Consider the following 23,291-nt stretch of genomic DNA (forward strand, 5'->3'; position numbering starts at 1 on the left):
TGTTTCTCGGGATTTTTACCAGCATTTGATATTATCGCTATTTAGTATTTTAGGCATTATGATAGATGGGTAGTGATATCTCATTGTGGTTTTATTTTATTTTATACAGAAAGAGAGTGGGGGAGGGGGGCAGAGAGAAAGAATCTTAAGCAGGCTCAACTCTGGGACTTGATCCCATGACCCTGGGATCATGACCTGAGCTTCAACCAACTGAGCCACCCAGGCACCCCCCTCATTGTGGTTTTAAATTGCATTTCTGCAAGTGCAAATGATGTTGAAAATCTTCTCATGTACTTCTTCGGTGTCTATATATCTTCTTAATTTGAAATGTGTCTGCCCATCTTCTAACTAAAATTTTTTTTACTGTTAATTTTTGAGAGTCCTTCACATATTTTAGACATTAGTCCTTTGGCAGATATGCAGTTTGCATATATTTTCTTCCAGTCTGTATCATGTTGTTTTGTCATCTTAATAGAGTCAGAGTATAAAGGTTTTAATTTTGAAGTGGTCCAATTTACAAATTCTCCTTTTATGGATCATGTTTTGGTTCTATGTCAAAAAAACTCTTTGCCTGGCTCTAGATTCCCAAGATATTCCTCTGTGTAGTTTCCTAAAAGTCTTGTGTTTTACACTTAATGTCATGATCCATTTGCAGTGAATTTTTGCGTACAATGGAGGACTTAGATTGTCTATTTCTTTTGCCCATGGAATTCAATTACTTCAGTGCCATTTGATGAAATGGCTATCCTTCCATTAAACTGATTTTCCACCTTTGTCAAAACTCAGATGGGCAAGTAATAAATAAATAGGAAATATCAACAGACTATAACTAGTAAGGAGATTAGATCAGTAATCAAGTACCTCCCTGGCAAATTATACCAATCACTCAAAGAAGAATTACTATCTTTCTAATACTCTTACAAAAAAAAAATTAGAGTAACACAAACTCATTTTATCAGTCCAGCATTACTGTAAAACCAAAACTACATTACAAGACACGAGAAAACAGTATGAGAAAGCTACTCACCTACATCCCTGATTTATATAGGTACAAAAACCCTTGGCAAAATACTAGCAACTTGAATTCAACAGCACAGTAAAGGGAATATACACCGTACCCTGGAATGCAAAGGTGGTTCAGTATATGAAAATCAGTCAACAGAGGGAAAAAAAACCACATGATCATCTCAATTGATGTAGAAAAAGCATTTGATGAAATTCAACAGTCTTACATGATAAAAGCACTCAACACACTAAAAAGAAGAAAACTTACCTCAACATAAGAAAGGCCATATATGAAAATCCCATAGCTAGTATCATGATCAGTGGTGGAAGATGTTCCTCTAAGATCAGGAACAAGGCAATGAGCCTGCTCTCACCACTTCCGTTCAGCATAGTACTGGAAGTCTCCGTAAGAGCACCTGGGCAAGAAAAAGAAATAAAGCATTCAAATCAGAAAGGAATAAGTAAAATTGTCTCTGTTTGCAGAGGACGAGATCTTATATGTGGAAAATCCTAAAGATGTCACAAAATAATGATCAGAACTAATAAATTCAATAATGTAACAGGATATAAAATCAACATACAAAAATCTGTTGTATTTATGTACACTAATAACCGACTATCAAAAAAAGAAATTAAGAAAAAAATCCATTTATAATAGCATCAGAAAGAATACAGAGGAATACTTAGGAATAAACTTACCCAAGGTGGAAAAACACTTGTACACCAAAAACTACAAAATATTGCTGAAATGAATTGAAGAAGATACAAATAAATGGAAAGATATCACACGGTTATGGATTGTAAAAGTTTATATTGTTAAGATGACAATATTGATCTGCTAATTTCTATGCAATCCCTATAAAAATCCCAAATATGTTTTGGAGAAATAGGAAAATTCATCCTAAAATTCATATGGAGTCTTAAAGCAGCTTGAGTAGTCAAAACAGTCTTGAAAAAGAACTAAGAAGTCTCATACTCCCTAATTTCAGAACATATACAAAATTACAGTATTTAAAATGTGTTTCACTGGCATAAAGACCGACATATAGACCAATGGAATAAAATAAAGAACCCAGAAATAAATCCTAATGTATATGGTCAAATGATCTTTGAAAACACCAGGATTACATAATGGAGAAAGGATTTCCCCTTCAGCAAATGTTGGTGGGAACTTACACCATTTACAAATGCTAACTGAAAATTGATTAAGGATCTAAAACTATAAACCTCTTATAAGGAAAAAAGAAAAAGGAAAATCTTCATGACATTGTGTTTGACAGTAATTTTCTTGGGCATGGCATGAAAGCATTTGCAACAAAAGCAAATACAGACAAGTGGTTCTACATCAAATGTTAAGACCTCTGTGTTGTGACAATCAACACAGTAAAAATACCTACAGAATATGAGAAAATAATTGCAAATTATATATCTCATAAGCTGGTATCTAGAATAATGAAACAGCTCCTGTAACTCAACAACAAAAAAATCAAACAATCTGATATAAAATTGGGTAAAGAACTTGAATAGACATTTCTGTCGAGATAGTGTATAAATGGCCAAAAAGCATATGAAAAAATGTTCAACACCAAAAATCACAGGAGAAATGTAAATCCAGACCACAATCAGATACTACTCACATCCATTGGGATGGCTACTATTAAAAAACAAGCCCCCCAGAGAATAACAAATGTTGGTGAGGGTGTGGAGAAAGTGAACTCCTGTGAGCTGCAGGTGGGAATAAAAATTGGCGCAACCACTGTGGAAAATAGTATGATGATTCCTCAAAACTTAAAAATAGAATTACCATATGACTCAGCCATTCTGCTTCTCAGTATGTATCTGAAAGACTGAAAACAAGAATCCTGAAGAGATGTTCACACATTATGTTCACTGCAGCATTATTTACAATACCCAAGCAGTAGAAGCAACCCAAATGTCTGACAGACGAATAGATAACCCAAATGTGATATATAAATACAATGGATTATTATTCAGCCTGAGAAAGAAGGTAAATTCTGACACATACTACAATATGGATGAACCTTGAGGACATTGGCTAAGACACAAAAAGCCAAATAGTGTATGATTCCACTCACATGAGGTATCTAAAATAGTCGAATTCATAGAGACAAAGTAGAGTGGCGGTTACCAGTGGTTGAGGGTATGGGGATATGGGGACTTGTTCAGTGGATATAGAGTTTCAATTCTGCAAGATGAAAAAGTTCTGGAGATTCGTTGCACAGCAATGTGAATACACTTAACAGTACTGCACTGTGCACTTAAGATTGGCTATATTTCTTACCATAATTTAAATAAGTTGGACATGTTTATGTAGATCTATTCCTGGGTTCTCTAATTTGATTCCTTGATTTTTGTGTCTGTTCTTCTGCCAAAACCGCACTACTTTGAATCCTGTAGCAATACTGTAAGCCTTACCATCAGGGAGAGTGAATCTTTTCACTCCATATTTTAAAAATTGTTGTAGGTATTCCAAGTCCTTTGCCTTAAATTTTTAATCAAGTATAATTAATATATATTGTTATATTAGTTTCAGGTATGCAACATAGTCATTCAACAATTCCATACATGACTCAGTGCTCATCACAATAAGTATAGTCTTAATCCCCATCCTTTTCATCTATTTCACCCATCCTCTCACTCACCTCCCCTCTGGCAAATCCCAGTTTGTTCTCTATATTTGAGGGTCTGAGTTTTGGTTGGTTGGTCGGTTGATTTTGTTTCTTAAATGCCACACGGGGGTGAAATCATCGAGTATTTGTCTTTCTCTGACTTATTTCACTCAGCATTACACATTCTAGACCGTCCATGTTATTGCAAATCGTGGGATCCCACACTATTCCATGGATGAGTAACATTTCCCTGTATGTATACCACCTCTTCTTTATCCATTCATCTCTTGATGAACAGGTGGGCTGCTTCCCCATTTTTGCCATTTAAATAATGTTGCAGTAGACCTAGAGGGCCATAGAGTTTTTGAATCAGGAGTTTTCCTTCCTTTAGCTGGGCCACTTACAAACGTTATTAGTTACAGGTGTGACAGTGCACTGACACCACAGACAAAACCATTCTGAACCTTTTCAACTCAAGATCATTCTTTCCTGAAACAGTGCATTATTGGACAATTAGATCTAAGTATTTCATTGAAATTGTTCTTTCTCTACCAAAAAAATAAAGACTGAAATAAAAATTCTAAAATAAATGAACTGCCTTGCTGTTAAGCTCAAACACTCAAGCTTGATTTTGTTTACATTTTGGCCAAGTTCCATTTGATGACATGGAAAAAAGAATGATAAAGTATAGTATTTGAAGTACTTCAGTGACTGGAAACACTTAGATCAGCGTTGATATAACACTTCATGACTTTCTTCTCTTTCAGCTTTGGTTCGCCTTTGTCAATGGATTTTCTGGGCAGATTATATTTGAACGTTGGTGCATTAGCTTATACAATGTGGTAAGCATTCTCCATCTCTCTGAGAGCAGGCAGAACTTTGGTGACATTCCTTTACTGTTTATGTCTGGGAAGTGTATCTAAGTCAATCATCTGTATACATAGCAGGCAGCACAAATACATCTTTAGACCCTTTGTTGCTGTGACACAACCTGCAGAAGCCCAGGCTCTCCACACATGGTTTCAATCATAGCAGATTTTTCTTGTATTATTGTTTATTCCACTTTAAAGATTAGAGGTTAGGGAAACCTAGGATAAAAATTAGGCTCCCAGTGAGCATATCATGACTTTTCTTTTGAACTGCATCATCAGAGTCATATTATAATCTGGATGCTGTGTGCCTTAATCCCTAAAGTTCTGTTTTCCAGGAGCTTAAAGTCTGAAACAGCACAGACAGAAGTCATGGAGCGTCGTTCAACAACACAGAGATGTCTGGTGCTATGAACAGTTACAGTTGTGTCCATGTCATTGCCGGATGTATTTGGCTAGTGCACGACACCAGTGAATCTGAGGTCATACACAGTTATCTCTACCAGGCTCTTGGTTACAGATGACAGTACTCAACATTTTTTGTTTGTTAAGTTTCATTACATACCGCGGTAGGGATGGCGGTGTTAGAAAATTCTCGTCTCTGAATTTTCCTCCATGTTAGAAAATTCACTATGGGGGCACCTGTGTGGCCTCTGCTGGTTAAGTGTCCGACTCCTGATTTTGCCTCGGGTCACAATATCATGGTTCATGAGATCAAGCCCCATGTTGGGCTCTGTGCCCACAGTACAGAGCCTGCTTGGGATTCTCTCTCTCCCTCTGTCAAAATAAATTAAAAATATATTTTAAAAAATGATAAAATAAAAAAACATTTTTAAAATGATAAAAAAAAAACATATGAATGCAGAGGCCACAGGTATTGATCAGTGGAGTCATATTTTTTTCCTTTAATGAAGGAAAGCACAGAAACTGCCTTTTTTTTTTAAATAAACAGTAAATGAGGCTACAGTGGAAAACTTAAAAGTATGGATGTTTTAGGACAAAAATGGTTTATTAATATCCACTGACTTACTCAATATTATCCCATTATGAATATATTTTACAGATGGGAAAAAAGATGAGGCCTAGGACATTTTAAATAGTTACTGGCAATAAAAGAGGTTGTTTATTTGATAGCTAAATTTAAATCAGTTGTCATACTATTTCTGGAGGTCATATATTATTTCTGCTTCTTCCCATGCATGACTAACAGCTATAGGAATACCCTCCTGCCAGAAATAACCTACACTATCAGGCAAAATACATAAAACAATGATTTTCAAACATTAAACAACAGGCTGCTCGTGGCCGTGACCCTTGAGAGAAGGCATATTCCAGGCCACAGTGCAGGAAGATGGACCCAAAAGAAAGGCCAGGTGTCTTAATGACTTAAAGACACAGAGGCTGGAGCTCAGTGGGCCAAGGCAGCTAGAATGTCAAAGAGGGAACTATACTGAGAGAGAGACAGACAGAAAGAGGGGCTCTGGAGATGTGCAGCTGGCCCCTGTGAATGCATGAGCAAAGTCCCTACCCCGAGGTAGGGAACGAACCGCTATAAAGCAGTAGGCTGACCTCCTGGAGCTAATTCAGGGCTAAGGATAAGTCAGACCTATAATAAACACTAGTCTGGACCCATCATAACAAAACTTAAAAGCAACCCTAAAAAGCATAAAACTAATTTGCAGGTCAGAACATAGGCAGACAATACTTAAAGAAGAAAATTAAATACTCAACAACACAAATTCACTGTTGTGCATCCAATAAAAGATATCAGTCATGCAAAGAAATAGGAAAATAAAATCCATAAGGTGAAAAATAAGTCAATAAGAAAAGATATAGAAATCATAAAGATGATGGGATTAGTAGTAAGGACTCAAAGCAAGTACTTTAAATCTTATGAACATGTGCATGGATGTATAAAGGAAGACATGAACATAATGAGGAAAAAAACCAGAAGATTTAGAATAGAGCCACATAAAACCTTATGATGAAAATACAAATAGGAAATGAACATTTTCCTGTATGGGATGAAGAGTAATTAGAAAATTCAAGAATTAGATCAGTAAATATGGAGACATAACAATGCAGATGCACAGATGAAAAATTAGAAAAAAGGTAACAGAGCCTCATTTCATCCTGGGACAATATCAAGCATTCTAATTTTCATATATTTACAGTTTCAAAAAGGAAAGATGAAACAATGATTGAAAATGTCAAATTTGAAGAAAGCTATACACTCACAAATCTAAGAATCTCAACAAATTCCAAGAAGAAGCCTAAAGAAAAACACACAAATATTCTTCATAACCAAACTGCTCAAAATCAGTGGTCACGAGGATAATCTTTAAATCAACCAGATAAGCAAATAATATGTACAGAAAAACAAATGTGTGAATAAAAGCCGATTTCTTCTCCCCGAATGCTGACAAAAACTGAGGACTGATGGATGTGGGGGGGAGGGGGGGATGGGCATGAAGGAGGGCACTTTGGGGATGAGCACTGAGTGTTATGTAGAAACTAATTTGACAATAAACTATTTGTAAAAAAAAAATAAAATAAAATTAAATTAAATTAAATGAAGGTGTTATAAAAGCCACTATTACAGAAAAAAAAATAAAATAAAATAACCTTACTCAAATCAAATGTGGAATATATTCTTTCTATAGCATATCGAGTAATATTTTCAGACTATGGCATCACAAGCCTAAAACTTAGNGCATGAAGGAGGGCACTTTGGGGATGAGCACTGAGTGTTATGTAGAAACTAATTTGACAATAAACTATTTGTAAAAAAATAAAAAAATAAAAAAATAAAAATAAAATAAAATTAAAAAAAAAAAAAAGCCGATTTCTCATTGAAAACCATGCAGGCCAGAAGACAATGGAATATCTTTAAAGTTCTGAAAGAAAGAAAAAGCTTCACTTACCCAATTTTCTGTACCCAGTAAAAACATCTTTTGAAAATGAAGCAAAAAGAGAGAAAATTCATCACCAGAAGACCTGTAATAGTTGAAATGTAGAAGAAAGCTCTTCAAACAAAAGTACAAGTACGTCAGGATGAAATCTGGATCTGCCCAAAGAAATAAAGAGGAACAGAAATGTTAGTTATGTGGGAATTTATAGGACACTTTCCCTCTTCCCCTCATTTTCAATCATGATGACAGATAACTGTTTAAAACAAAATTAATAATGTATTCTGGGAACTGTCATTAATTTAGAATTACAAGTATGATAAATACAGCACAAAGAATGGAGGAAAGATGTGGGAGTGTACTATTATTTGAATTTTGTGATACACTGCATAGGGATGCTGTAACTTTTAAAGAGCAACTAAACCCCCCGAAAGTTGTAGCTAATGAACCAATAATAGTATTATTAATAGAGTATTAATAAAATCTTAATACTCAATTACTTCAAAAGAAGTCAGGATATAAGGTAAAGAGGAAGACTAAAGGCAACAAATAGAAGAAAAAAGATGATGGTAGATTTGAATCAACCACATTTATAATTACACTGTAATTATCCTAATGATTACATATCCTAGATAGCCTAAAAATCCTAAAAAATGCTAACTATGTAAAAATCTAGTAAACACAGTTTATTAGAAAGTACGTAGCAGATAGTGATATAATTAAATGGCAAGTTAAGTAAATGGACTCCGACCTTCAGAGTAAACCTTCAGTAAACTCTCCTTACTGAGCAGGGTGGGGGTGCCCTCGCCAGCCTGCCGCCTCCAGGCGCCCGGGACAGGAGTCTACACCAGCACCACTCATCCCGCCGAGGTGACACAGGCACCAAGCACCATGAAACGCAGCAGGCCTGGGAGTCTCTGGCCCACCCCCTCCGGGCAGGCTCTGCAGAGCCCTGCGCTCCTGCTGCCCCGCCCCACCTCAGTGCCAGCCACCTCGCCAGGGCGCCCCTTCCACTGGGTGCTTTGAGACATCCCAGATTGCACTCGCTTCACCTCCAGCTGTGCCACTAGGGTTCCCTCTGTGTGGAGAGCCCCCCAGCCTGTGCCCACTTCAGCTTTCGCGGTCTTGCCATGCTACCCTCAATGCAGAAAGCCTCTGATCTCCCTGCCTGGGACTCACTTCAGGTTCAGCTGTCTGCCAGGACACCCTCTGTGCCATGTGCCCTAGGATCACTCCAACCCAAACCCACTTCGGCTCCATCTACTGTATCAGGACAGGCCCAGTGTGGCGTGATGTGGGACTCATCCCATGCCAGCCAAAGTCACCACACACATACACACACACACACACAATCTACACAGGGGACAGTCATACACAAGACCATTCCTCCAGGGCTAGGAGAAATAGTTATTCCACCTAATTCATAAAAACAAAACACAGAAAGTCAAGTAAAATACAGAGACAGAGGAATATGCTCCAAGTGAAATAAGACAAAAGCTTCAGAGAAAGAACTAAATGAAAGGGAGATAACCAATAAAGAGTTCAAAGTAGAGGCGCCTGGATGGCTTAGTTGGTTAAGCATCTGACTCTTGATTTCAGCCCAGGTCATGATATGATGGTTCTTGAGATCAAGCCCCACACTAGGCTCTGCACTGACCATGTGAAAACTGCTTGGAATTCTCTCTCTCTCCCTGCCCCTTCCCGCTCATATTCTCTCTCTTTCAGAATAAATAAACGTAAAAAAAAAAAAAAGTCAAAGTTATGGTCAAATACATGGTCACCAGATTGGAGAGATGAGTGGTTGAACTTGGTGAGAACTTCAACAAAGAGATAGAAAATATAAAAAAGAACCAATCAGGGTTAAATAATACAATAACTAAAATTTTAAAAAAAGGGGCGCCTGGGTGGCTTAGTCGGTTAAGCATCCGACTTTCGCTTAGGTCATGATCTCGCGGTTCGTGGGTTCGAGCCCCGCGTCAGGCTCTGTGCTGACTGCCAGCTCAGAGGCTGGAGCCTATTTCAGAGTCTGTATCTCCCTCTCTCTCTGACCCTCCCTTGCTCACGCTGCCTCTGTCTCTCTCTCCTATAAATAAATAAAAATATAAAAAAAAAATAAAATACATCAGAGGGAATCCATGGTAAATTAGAGGAAGAAAAAACAGACTCGTGACCTGGAAGACAGGGTAATGGAAATCATCCCAAAGAGCAAAAAGACAAAAGAATTACTAAATATGAGGATGGGTTAAGGGATCTCTTAGACATCATCAAGTGAAAAAACATTCACATCAGAGGGGTCCCATAAGGAGAAGAGAGAGAAGGGCAGAAAACTTCTTATGGGAAGAAATAAGAGGCAAAAAATCCCAACTTGGGAAAGGAAATAGACATCTAGGTTAAGGAGGCAGAGAGAGTTTCAATGAAACCAGGGAGGTCTGGAACATGATACTAATAGTTAAAATGTCAAAGACGAAGGACATAGAATTAAAAAAAAATTAATGTTTACTTTTGAGAGAGAGAGAGAGAGAGACAGAGAGAGACAGAGAAAGTGCGAGCAGGGGAGAGGCAGTGAGGGAGACACAGAACCTGAGGCAGGCTCCAGGCTCTGAGCTGTCAGCACAGAGCTGGACACGGGACTCAAACTCATGAACCACGAGATCATGACCTGAGCCAAAGTCAGACACTGACACAGACACCAGGTGCCCAAGATATAGAGTTTTAAAGCAACAAGAGAAAAGCAACTAGTTTGTACAAAGGAAATTCCATAAGTCTATATCAGCTGTTTTTTTCAGGAGAAATTGCATGTAAAACGAAGTGACATGAGAAACTCAAAATGCTGAAGGGGGAAAAACTTACAATCAAGAGGAAAAGAAAAGGCCATATTAGAAGAAAATTATGAAAGAAAAAGTTTCATGGGTAAAAGCAAACATTCAGGAAAGGTAGTAGGACAGTCACTTGTAAATCTTGTATTGAGGTTAAACAAAGTAATACAACCAATTATGTCTAAAAAGTTAAGAGGATTCACAAAAAGATGCAAAATAGAACATATACATCAAATATGGAAGGGCGAGAAAAAAATGAAGTTCTTTTACAATGTGTTCAAAAGTAAGTAACCATCAATTTGATATAGATTCCTATATACAAACCTCATAGTAACCACAAACCAAAAACCTATAATACATACATACACACGAAATCGAGAAATAAAACCAAACATAATGCCAAAGAAAGTCATCAATCACAAGAAAACAGAACAAGAAAACTAGAAAGGAACAGAGAAGAGCTACAAAAACAGAAAACAATGAGCAAAATGGCAATAGGTACATACCTATCAATAATTACTTTAAATGTAAATGGTCTGAATGCTCCATAGAAAAGATAAATACCATATGATTTCACTCATATGAGGAATATAAGAAACAAAACAGATGAACGTAGGGGAAGGGAAGGGAAAATAAGATTAGAAACAGAGGGAGACAAACCATAAAGGACTCTTAATACAGAGAACAAACTGAGGGTTGCTGGAGGGGAGATGGGTGGGGGATGGGCTAAATGAGTGAGGGGCACTGAGGAGGGCACTTGTTGGGATGAGCACTGGGTGCTATATGTAAGTGATGAATCACTAAATTCTACTCTATAGATAACCCTAATAGTCCCATATCTATTAAAATTTTTAAATTCTTTGGCATAAACCTTCCCATATATTAAATATTCAGAAATGTTAACAAATGTAGACAAACTTTTCCAGAAGAGAGAGGAGGAAATTTCCCAACTCATTTATGATACAGCATTACCCAGAGGTCAAACCAGACAAAGGTATTGCAGGATAGAATATTACAGTCTCATATCTCTCATGATTGTAGATACAAAAAATTCTAGCACATCAAATCCAGCAATATAAAATTTTTTTTGACAAACTAGGATTTATCTCAGAAATGCAGTTTGGTTTACTATTTAAAATTCAGTGTAACAGACCTTTTTATAAGATTTAAAAGGAAGAGGCACCTGAGTGGCTCAGTCAGTTGAATGTCCGACTTTTGTTTTCTGCTCAGGTAGTAACCTCTGTGCTGAGCACAGGGAGTACTTAAGATTCTCTCTCTCTCCCCCACCCTCTGCCTCTCACCCCTGCACACACACATGCTCGCTCGCTCTCTCTAAAAAAAAAATTTTTTTTAAAGGAAGAACCATATAATCATCTCAATAAATGCAGTAAAGACACCTGAGAGAATTTATCACTCATTCTGAGAAGCACTAGGAGAAGTGCTTCTCTGAAAAACCTACAGCTAACATCATACCTAATGGCAAAACCAAAAAAAATCAAGAAGAAGAACGAACGTTCTTACCACTTCTCTTCAACATTGTAAGCAGGTTCTAGCTGGTGCAGAAGCCAAAAAACAAACAAACAAACAAACAAAAAAACAAAACTGGAAAAGTAGTAATGCTTTAGTTGCTGTCAACATTTTGTGCAGAACTCTAGAAAGTCTACATTAAATCACATGCTGTGTTAGACTGTTATAGCAAAGGTCCCCCAATCTGTTTGTGTCCTGTATCCACACCTTTGGTGTACCCATCCACGTGGACTCTGGGTCTGGTCATGTGACTTGATTTGGCCAATGAGACAATGGCAAACATAAGAAGCCCCAAGGTGTGAACAATGCCTGCTCATTGACGTTTGTTGCTCTTTGTGAAGAATCCCCAGTTAAGCTGCCACAGGAACAGAAACAAAATGGAGCAGAAATCTGTAAATTCAGTGTCCCTTTTCCACGAAGTCTCTTTGATAGCACTTCTCCATTGTCAGTGGACACAGTCCATGCACGCCTATCTTCCTGCTGCTTTCCTCTCTCGTTTTCTCTCTCCTTTCCTTTCTCCTCTCTTCTCCTTTTTAAACTTGTCCCTTACTTCCCCATTTTTTCTCATATTTTTGTATCTGTTGTTACAGCATTGCCTCCTTGACAAGGTCCAGAACTTTCTAAAGGATCACGAATTTTTCATGTAATATGGTTGTTGACATGATTGTTAATAAAATATTTTAAGAAACAAATGGGAAACATCTCTTTCTGATAGTAATGATCAAGATAAAGAATTTTTGTATATATATATATTTTTTTTAATCTAACATTCACAACACTATTTAGTGAGTAATTACTATGTGCCAGTCCTGGCAAGAAAACTAGGTTATAAAACAACTGGTTCTTGGGGCGCCCGGGTGACTTGGTGGGTGGTGTCCGACTTCGGCTCAGGTCATGTGTTCACTCCTTTTGGGCTCAAGCCCCGCGTCGGGCTCTGTGCTGACAGCTCAGAGCCTGGAGCTGCTTCGGAGTCTGTGTGTGTGTCTCTCTCTCTGTCCCTCCCCCACTCACATGCTGTGTCTCTCTCTCTCTAAAAAAATAAATAAACATTAAAAATGTTTTAAATAACTGGTTCTTATGAAGGATACAGAGGGATATGTCATATTGGTAGATGTATGGATCTGTCTTATGCCTATTATTAAAATATCTAGGTAGTCAATTTGTTTTATGGTCATTAAACAGAAGGAAAAAGTATTCATTTTATGCTCATAAAGCAACACTTACACAGTTATAACCTCCTGAGTCAAAGGATCGGAACAGAAAATTAAGTCATGATGTGGCAACGTGTTTGAATCTATGTGACACATTAATATCTTCTTTGTAAATAATTTTTATTTTTAAATAGCTTAAGACTTACCAGAAGATGAAAAAATAGTTCTGTGTATCCTTCAACCAGCTACCCCCATAATGATATCTCAACAGTAGTAGTACATTATCAAAGTCGGGAAAGGGATGCTGTTACAATATCACTAACTCAGTTACAGACTGAAAGTTCTTCTTAATCTTTGTTTTCCGTGTAGATTTTCACTTCATTACCACCTCTTACTCTGGGGATCTTTGAGCAGTGCTGCAGTGAGAAGAGCCTGCTGAGGTATCCACAGCTCTACAGGATTTCTCAGGCAGGGGAAATCTTCAACACAAAGGTAAACAGAGGCCGTAATGCAAGTTTTCACCTCAGCTCCAAAGGTACCTTTGGTCCTTTCCTCCTCTGATGCTTAAAAAAGAAGTTAAAAACCAAGGAATGCAGCCTTGTGCAATCATTTACCTTGTAGTTTAGTTCATCCAGGGAACTGAGATTTAAATAACAGTGTGTGGCAGAGGGAGACCTTAAGAAAAAGAAGGGGGGTGCCCAAGGAGGCGCCCATAGGGCCCCACAAGTTGTGCCCTGAGCAGCCTCAGGCATCATGTGGGGCAGTGGGGCGGTCCTGGAAAATACAAACGAGGGTCTTAGGCCTACTTTTAGGTGAGACAAGTGGTTCTTTTGGAATGATCTCTTCCTGGGATCACAGAGTTGAGGTTTAGAGTAAAGCCAACTGCATCTCCATCATTAGTGAAGCTTTCAAAATATATAGACGCCTGCGAGTATCTTTTCAAATTAGTATTTTTGTTTTCTTTGGGTAAATACCATCGTAAGTGCCATTATTAGATCACATGGTAAATATATTTTTAGGGTTTTGAGTAACCGCCATATTGTTTTCCACAGTGGATGTGCCGATTTGCATTTATACAGTACACAAACGTTCCTTTTTCTCTACATTCTCACCAACACTTATTTCATGAGTTTTTTCATTCAGCCATTTTGACAGGTATAAATTGATATCTCATTGTGGTTTTGACTTGCATTTCCATGATGATTGGTGATGTTGAACATCTTTTCGTGTGTCACTTGGCCATCTGTATGTCTTCTTTGGGAAAAGGTCTATTCAGGCCATCTGCCCATTTGTAAATCACATTATTTGTCTCTTTGGTATTGAGCTGAACTTGTATTAAAAAAAACCCTTCTTTGTTCTTTATATATTTTGCATATTAATCCCTATGTGCCCATGTATTTATTGCAGCATTATCTGCAATAGCCAAGATATGGAAGCAACCTAAGTGTCCATCAGTAGATGAATGGGTAAAGAAGATGTGGTATACATATGTTTTCACTCATATGTGAAACAGGAGAAACTTAACAGAGGACCATGGGGGAGGGGAAGGGGAAAAATAGTTAAGGAGAGGGAGGGAGGCAAACCATAAGAGACTCTTAAATACTGAGAACAAACTGAGGGTTGATGGGGGTGGGGGAGAGAGGAAATGGGTGATGGGCATGGAGGAGGGCACTTGTTGGGATGAGCACTGGGTGTTATAAGGAAGACAACTTGACAATAAACTATAAAAGAAAAAAAACCAAGATGTGGTGTATATATGCAATGGAATATTACTCAGCCATAAAAAGAATGAAATCTTGCCATTTGCAACAACATGGATGGACCTATAGGGTATAATGCTAAGTGAAATAAGTCAATTGGAGAAAGATAAATCCCGTATGATTTTATTTCATACGTGGAATCTAAGGAACAAATGAACAAAGGAAAAAAAAAAGAATCAAAAAGTAGACTCTTAAATACAGAGAATGAACTGGTGGTTTCCAGATGAGACGTGGGTAGGAGGATGGGTAAAATAGATAAAGGGAATCAAGAGTACACTTATCATGGTGAGCACTGAGTAGTGTTTAGAATTGTTGAATCATTATATTGTACCCTTGAAACTAATATAACCATGTATGTTAATCATACTTCAATTAAAAAACATATAGATGCCTGGAAGAAACATGGGTCTTTTAAAATGTATTGAGTCTTGCTTCATGGCTCAGAATATGGTCTATCTGATAAATATTTCATCTTTACTTGAACAGAATGTTAAATGAGGTTACCTTCATAGCGTTCAAACTTCTACATTCTTATTAATTTTCTTTTTTTTTCTAAATTTTTTTAATGTTTTATTTATTTCTAGGAGAGAGAGAGAGAGACAGCATGAGCAGGGGAGGGTCAGAGAGAGAGGGAGTCACAGACTGAAACAGGCTCCAGGCTCTGAGCTGGCAGTCAGCACAGAGCCTGACGCGGGGCTCGAACCCACGAACCGCGAGATCATGACCTAAGCGAAAGTCGGACGCTTAACCGACTAAGCCACCCAGGCGCCCCTCTTACTAATTTTATGTCCAATTTCTCAGTTGGAAAGGAACTGAAGTCTCCAACCCAAAGTGTGGATTCATCTGTATCCCTTTGAAGTTCTATCACGTTTGCTTCAAGTAGTTTGAAGTTCTGTTTTTAGGTGTATAAATGTTTAGGATTGTTATATTGTCTTGATTGATCTCTTTTTCATTAAGAAATTACCTTTGTTATTTTCTCCTTTGATCTATATTCTGTCTGATAGTAATGTGACAACTCCAGCTTTCCTTAGTGTTTCTATGATATATCTTTTCTATCACTTTATTTATAATCTATTTGTGTCTTCTAGTAGGCACTTTGGAGTCTTGCTTTGTTATCCAATCTGATCATCTGCCTTTATACTGAGTGTTTAAAGCATTTACATTTAATATGTTTATTGATGTGTTTTGGTTCAAACTTAACCATCTTCCCATATATTTTTGATTTTTTCCTAATTATAATTTTTTTCTCTTGTTCTGACTTTTTTGGATTAATTTTTGTGATTCCTATTTCACTCTTTTTTGGCTTCTTAGTTGTAAGTTTTTTTTAAAGAAGTTGCTTTAGGGTTTATACTATAAATTGTTATATTAGCATAGTATGGCTTCAAGTGATAGACTAATTCACATACAGTGTAAAAACCTTAATAGTATATATACCTCCATTTCTCTTCTTCTGACCTTTGGACCAATGTTGTCATACACGTTACTTTTACATATGTTAAAAATCCCACACCATAATAACATTTGTGTTTGAATAAATGTTTTTAACAGTGACTTAAATAGTAAGAGAAACACTTAGATCTTTACCCATATTTTTGTTACTTCCAGTAATCTATCCTTTGTGTAGATTCACATTACTATTTGTTCTAATTTCCTTCTGCCTGAAGGACTTCCTTTAACATTTCTTATAGTGCAAATCTGCTGGCAATGAACTCTTATAGTTTTTATATATGTCAAAAAGTCTTCATTTCACCTTCATCTTTGAAAGTTATTTTTGGTTGGCATAAAATTCTAGGCTGATAGTTTCTTTTCATTTTTTTTTTTTAAACGTTTATTTATTTTTGAGAGACAGAGTGCAAGTCAGGGAGGTGCAGAGAGGGAGACAGAATTTGAAACAGGCTCCAGGCTCCGAGCTGTCAGCACAGAGCCCGACGCGGGGCTCGAACCCACAGACTGTGAGATCATGACCTGAGCCAAAGTCGGATGCTCAGGTCTGAGACACCCAGGTGCCCTGATAGCTTCTTTCTTTCAGCAATTTCCATCGTCTTACTTGCATTGTTTTTTTTTTTTAATATTTTTATTTATTTCTAGGAGAGAGAGAGAGACAGCATGAGCAGGGGAGGGTCAGAGAGAGAGGGAGATACAGACTCTGAAACAGGCTCCAGGCTCTGAGCTGGCAGTCAGCACAGAGCCCGACACGGGGCTCGAACCCACGAACCACGAGATCATGACCTAAGCGAAAATCGGACGCTTAACCGACTGAGCCACCCAGGCGCCCCACTACTTGCATTGTTTTGATGTGGAATTACTGTCATCCTCATCTTTATGAGCCTTTCGTGCGTCTTTTCTCATCTGGCTGCTTTGAAGATTTTTTTTTTCTTTATTACCAGATTTGAGCAATTTGATTGTGATGACTTGTTTCTTCATGATTCTTGTGCATGGGGTGCATTGAGGTTTTGGATCTGTAGGTTTATATTAAGATCAGTTGGGCGCCTGGGTGGCTTATTTGGTTGAGCATCCGACTTTGGCTCAGGTCATGATCTTGTGGTTCATGGGCTCGAGGTCTGCTTTGGGCTCTGTGCTGATAGCTGAGAGCCTTGAGCCTGCTTCGGATTCTGTGTCTGCCTCTCTCTCTGCTCCTCCCCTGCTCATGCTCTGTTTCTCTCTCTCTCATCAATAAATAAATGTTTAAAAAAAAAAAAAAAAGGCCAGCCAACTATGGGCTATAGGACAAATCTAGTCCTTTTCCTACTTTTATAAAATTTTATTGGGAAAGAGCCATGACCATTCATTTACAAATTCTCTGTGATCACCTTAAAGGTACAACAGCAGAATTGAGTAGTTGTAATGGAAATCATGTGGCTTCCAAAGAATAAAATACTTTCCATCTTGTCCTTTATAAAGAAAAGTTTCCTGGTTTATGGTTTATATCAAATTTGGAAAATTTTCAGCCATTGTATTTTTTCTGGCCTATCTTCTCTCCTTCTGTTGCTTCCAATTGTACATATGTTAGATCACTTGATCCTATGCTTTTGTTTTATACACCCTCCTCTTTGTTAAATTTGGGGTATTTTGTGATCATTTTGTCTTCAACTTAGTTCTGCAATATCTATGCTATTAGTTTTTTCTTCTGCAATGTTGAATCTACATTACTGCCATCTAGTAAATTTATAATCTCAAAATTTATAGTTTTTAATCTAATAAATTTCTGTTTGGAAGGTTTTTATATCTTCTGTTTCCCTACTATGCTTTTAAACATAAAGAATAGAGTTAATACTGTTTCAAAAAAAAAAAAAAGAATAGGGTTATACTGGTTAAACATCCTTGTCTGCAAATTTTAACATCTGTGTTGGCTGTGGATTGGATTTAATTGGTTTATTTACCTCCTCATTTTGGGTAGTAGTTTTTTTGCTTTATTTTTTGTTTTTGAATGCCTGATAATTACGAATTGGATTTGTCCTAGGTGATGGATATTTTTGTATAACCATGAATATATTTTTTCCTTTACTGTGATTGATTGATTGAAGTATAGTTGACACACAATGCTACATTAGTTTCAGGTGTAAACATAGTGATTCAACAAGTCTATACATTATGCTATGCTCACAAGTGTAGCTGCCATTAGTCACCATACAATACTATTACAATACCATTAACTATGTTCCCTAGGCTGTACCTTTTATCCCCATGACTTACTCATTCCACAGGTGGAAGCCTCAATCCCCTTCACTCATTTTTCCCATCCCTACACTCCCTCACCCCTATGGCAACTTAAAGTGTGTTCTCTGTATTGATTTCTTATGTTTTTGGTTTGTTCATTTATTTTTTAGATTACACATGTAAGTGAAATCATACGGTATTTGTCATTCTCTGCCTGATTTATTTCACTTATCATAATAGCCTCTAGGCCCATCCATATTGTTGCAAATAGTGGGATCTCATACTTTTTTTTTTAAAGGCTGAGCAATATTCCATTGTATATATATGCCACATCTTCTTTATACCTTCATTTATGGATGGACACAGGTTGCTTCCATATCCTGCCTATTGCAAATAATGCTGCAGTAAATATAGTGGGGGCATATATAGGTTTGAATTAGTGTTTTTGTTTTCTTTGGGGGTAAATACCCAGTAGTGGAATTACTACATCATATGGTATTACTATGTTTAATTTTTTGAGAAACCTCCATACTGTTTTCTTCAGTGGCTGCACCAGTTTTCATTCCCACCAACAGTGCATGAGGGGTCTTTTTTCTCCACCTCTTCACCAACACTTGTTATTTCTTATCTTTTTGATTCTGTCCATTTTGACAGGTGTTAGGTGATAGCTGATTGTGGTTTTGATTTGCCTTTTGCTGATGATTAGTGATGTTGACCATCTTTTCATGTGTCAGTTGGCCATTTGTAAGTTGTCTTTGGAAAAATGTCTAAGTTCTCTTCCCATTTTTAGATCAGATTGTTTTTTGTGTGTGTATTATACAACTTTTCAAAAAAAATATGTTTTGGAAATTTACTCCTTACTGGATGAATCATTAGCAAATATCTTCTCCCATTTAGTTAAGATGGCTTTTTGTCTTCCTGATGGCTTCCTTTGCTGTGCACAAAAGTTTTTTATTTTGTATTACCATGACTATTCTTGAGTTTTGTTCTGGAATACAAGCACGTTAACTGGAAACAATTTAATCCTTTTGGGTCTGCTTTTTATTATTTATTAGGAAAGACAGGAGTTGTGCTAAATCCAAGGATAATTTTTCTCCAGTACTAAGAAACTTCTGTGTATTTTGCCCAATGTTCCATGCATCTTGAGGTTTTCCAATTTGGCATTAGCTGTGTTTTTAAACCGGTTTCTTACATTCTTTCCTAAAAACAGTTTTACTTCAGGAAATTTAGGTCATAGGACAGATAGGTTTTTTCCACATATTTTTCTTCTCTGGTCCTTCATCTGTAAGCCTTCCTGGCAAGCATAAAAATAACTGATACATTTAGAACTGAAAGAACAAACATTTGTTTATTGCTGTTGTTCTACTGTCTCCTAACCAATGTATTCTTGTTTGACCCTAGGGATTTTACATTATTAAGATTTCCTGTAAGAAAATTATGTATGGTTTATTAAAATTTACTTTGACCAGAATCTGGATGGTGCTATCAAGGTGCAGATTGTGTTATATAAAAGAAATTATATTTAAAATACTACAGTGTAAGGATTGAAAATACTTTTATTTCTTTTCCAAATTACTACTTCTGGTTTTTTTCATTGGATATTTCAGGTTTTTATAACTTTTATAACAAATATTCTATATTTTAACCCTACACATTTATATTTAATGAGTTTTCTTTTCAAATAATATCCTACAGTTTCACAGTCATTTCTTTCAGAAGAAAAAGAAATGCATTTTTTTCCGTGTCCAGGAAAACATTTTGGTTTTATAATTGTGTTTCAAACTGCAAGTATATTTCATAATGTCACATATTTTTAGATTTAGATGAACATTCTATCATAACTTTCTTGCTTTGCTTTTTTTTTAGGTGTTTTGGTTTCAGTGTATAAATGCTTTGGCCCATTCTTTCATTCTCTTCTGGTTGCCCATGAAAATGCTGGAAAATGGTAATGGCTTCATTGTTTCATATATTCAACAAATAGCATATTTTCTCACTGGGACCAGTGTGTGTGTGTGTGTGTGTGTGTGTGTGTGTGTGTCCCCAAAGAAAGAACTGAAGGCAAAAGGGAATTAAAAATATTCACCTATATTTAAAATGACAATCCAGCTGATATTTAACAGTTGACATTTAGACCTCATTTTCTTTGTCTCTGACATATATAAATTGAGAATTAGTGCTTTTATTGTTCATTTTTCATAAATATTTGAGTTGGCAGGTCTGATAGAAAGCACAATCATTCTTTTTTTTTTTTTTTTTTTTTTTTTTTTTTTTTTTTTTTTTTTTTTTTTTTTTTTTTTTTACAAATAGTTTATTGTCAAATTAGTTTCTACATAACACTCAGTGCTCATCCCCAAAGTGCCCTCCTTCATGCCCATCCCCCCCTCCCCCCCACATCCATCAGTCCTCAGTTTTTGTCAGCATTCAAGAGTCTCTCATGGTTTGCCTCTCTCCCTTTCCCCCACCATTTCCGCCCTTCTTCTCCCCCTTGGTCCTCCGTCAAGTTCCTCCTAATCCTCCTATACGTGCAAACATATGGTATTTGTCCTTCTCAGAAAGCACAATCATTCTAATGAATATTAGTATGTTTGAAATTTATGTCTATTTTCTTATTTCACTTCCCAAACTTCATGCTTCAATTTGGACCATAACACAAGTTTAGTACACTTTATTATTAGATGAAGTCTCCTTTTCCTGATATACGATTTTCCAAATAACATTATGTATGAAGTTCATCAGAGTAACCTGGGCCCAGTACATCTAAATGTAAGAGATATATTTATGAAGTGTGCTATTGCTGTGTAATGGGTTCACAACCACAAATTAAGGTGTGAAATATAATTGATTTTCTTTAACCAGATTTAATTTTCACTGGGTATTACTAGCAATATATCCTTTATCTTGGACATATTTTTTATTTTTTTATTTTTTTAATTTTAATTTTTTAACATTTATTTATTTTAGTAGTTTATTGTCAAGTTGGTTTCCATATAACTGCTCATCCCAACACGTGCCCTCCTCCATGCCCATCACCCACTTTTCCCTCTCCCCCACGCCCATCAGTTTGTTCTCAGCATTCAAGAGTCTCTCATGGTTTGCCTCCCTCCCTCTCCTTAACTATTTTTCCCCTTCCCCTCCACTATGGTCCTCCACTAAGTTTCTCCTATTCCACATATGAGTGAAAACATATGGTATCTGTCTTTCTCTGCCTGACTTATTTCACTTAGCATAATACCCTCCAGTTCCATCCATGTTGCTACAAATGGCCAGATTTCATTCTTTCTCATTGCCATGTAGTATTCCATTGTATATATAAACCATATCTTCTTTATCCATTCATCAGTTGATGCACACTTAGGCTCTTTCTATGATTTGGCTATTGCTGAAAGTGCTGCTATGAACATTGGGGTACATGTTATCCCTTGGGCAAATTCCTCGCAGTGCTGTTGCTGGGTCATAGGGGAGTTCTACTGTTAATTTTAACAGTGTACATTCCCACCAACAGTGTAGGTGGGTGCCCGTGTCTCCACATCCTCTCCAGCATCTAGAGTCTCCTGATTTGTTCATTTGAGCCACCCTGACTGGCGTGAGGTGGTATCTCAGTGTGGTTTTGATTTGTATTTCCCTGGTGATGAGTGATGTTGAGCATCGTTTCATGTGTCTGTTGGCCATCTGGATGTCCTCTTTGGAGAAGTGTCTGTTCATGTCTTCTGCCCATTTCTTCACTGGATTATTTGTGTTTTGGGTGTGGAATTTGACGAGTTCCATATAGATTTTGGATACTAGCCCTTTATCTGATATGTCATTTGCAACTATCTTTTCCCATTCCATCTGTTCCTATTAGTTTTGTTGATTGTTTCCTTGCAGTGCAGAAGTTTTTAATCTTGATGAGGTCCAAATAGTTCATTTTTGCTCTTGATTCCCTTGCCTTTGGAGATGTTTGGACATATTTTTTAAATATTGAGTTTGAGTTGTATTTGTTGGTATTTAAAAGAATGGATCTGCCATTTAAAGGCCTTCAATGTGAAAAAAAAATGGACAAAAGTTTCAAATGGTAACAAATAAAGCAAAATCACAAGTTTACAAAAAGTCCCTTTTAGGATGGAGTTGTGAGGAGCTCCTTGGACCTGCCTCCTACCTAGATGAGCAAAAATGGTCAAAACTATAAAAAGACAACTCTGCACATTCTCTGGATATTGTCCTAAAGACAAACATTTATTCAAGCAAACCTACTGCAACTCGGGGAGAGCATCGAGAGTCTATGGCATTGTAGCCATGGCCTGCTCCTTCCCTATCTCCGTCACAGCCTGGCTTGATGGAAGCTCCACTACAGGCGGGTGTGGCCAAGTGTGTAGGGTTACTAGTATTCTCCATCATCAGCCAGTGTTATAGTACCTACAGAGAGCCAGGCCACCAGAATTTCTTATCCCTGGCCCCCAACTTTAGGTTGAAGAGGCCAAATTCCTGATGAGTGTGACCAAGAGATTAGACCTCTCCTTTTCCAATCAACCTATGTCCACAGGACGGAGTCTCCACGACAAGCAAGACAGGCCAAGAAAACTGGATCCCTGATCACTCTCACCACAGCTTGCTTGTAGGGAAGTGAATCTCCAAGAGATTGCCCAGAACGCAAGCCAAGAAGACCAGTGACTGCAACCTCACTGTCACCAAAAGTAGTGGCAGTAAGACTCTGCCTGTGGTAGGAGGTAGTTCATAAGAAAAGAGAGTTCCAAAACTCTTTCCAAAGGAAGTGACTGAAACACACTGGGGGAAGAGTTCAAGTCTAGAGGTGTTCTCAAAGATAATAAATCTTTTTTTTTTATTTTTTTTTAATGTTTTATTTATTTCTAGGAGAGAGAGAGAGAGAGACAGCATGAGCAGGGGAGGGTCAGAGAGAGAGGGAGTCACAGACTGAAGCAGGCTCCAGGCGCTGAGCGGGCAGTCAGCACGAAGCCTGACGCGGGGCTCGA

At 37.3% G+C, this 23,291-nt stretch overlaps 1 protein-coding gene across 3 annotated transcripts in view; it reads left to right on the plus strand.

Moving 5' to 3' along the window:
• LOC120246957 (phospholipid-transporting ATPase IB-like) overlaps positions 1–23,291 on the plus strand; it is a 205,002-nt gene that overhangs the window by 129,694 nt on the left and 52,017 nt on the right. For all 3 annotated transcript variants that reach the window (XM_039254618.1, XM_039254624.1, XM_039254633.1), the window contains exons 28-30: positions 4,403–4,477; positions 13,277–13,399; positions 20,191–20,269. In XM_039254618.1, coding sequence (XP_039110549.1) covers positions 4,403–4,477; positions 13,277–13,399; positions 20,191–20,269 — 277 coding nt within the window. The remainder of the gene's footprint in view (positions 1–4,402; positions 4,478–13,276; positions 13,400–20,190; positions 20,270–23,291) is intronic.

This window comes from Hyaena hyaena, unplaced genomic scaffold (assembly GCF_003009895.1).
Source record: "Hyaena hyaena isolate Hyena2069 unplaced genomic scaffold, ASM300989v1 scaffold_11, whole genome shotgun sequence".
Classification (NCBI taxonomy): domain Eukaryota; kingdom Metazoa; phylum Chordata; class Mammalia; order Carnivora; family Hyaenidae; genus Hyaena; species Hyaena hyaena.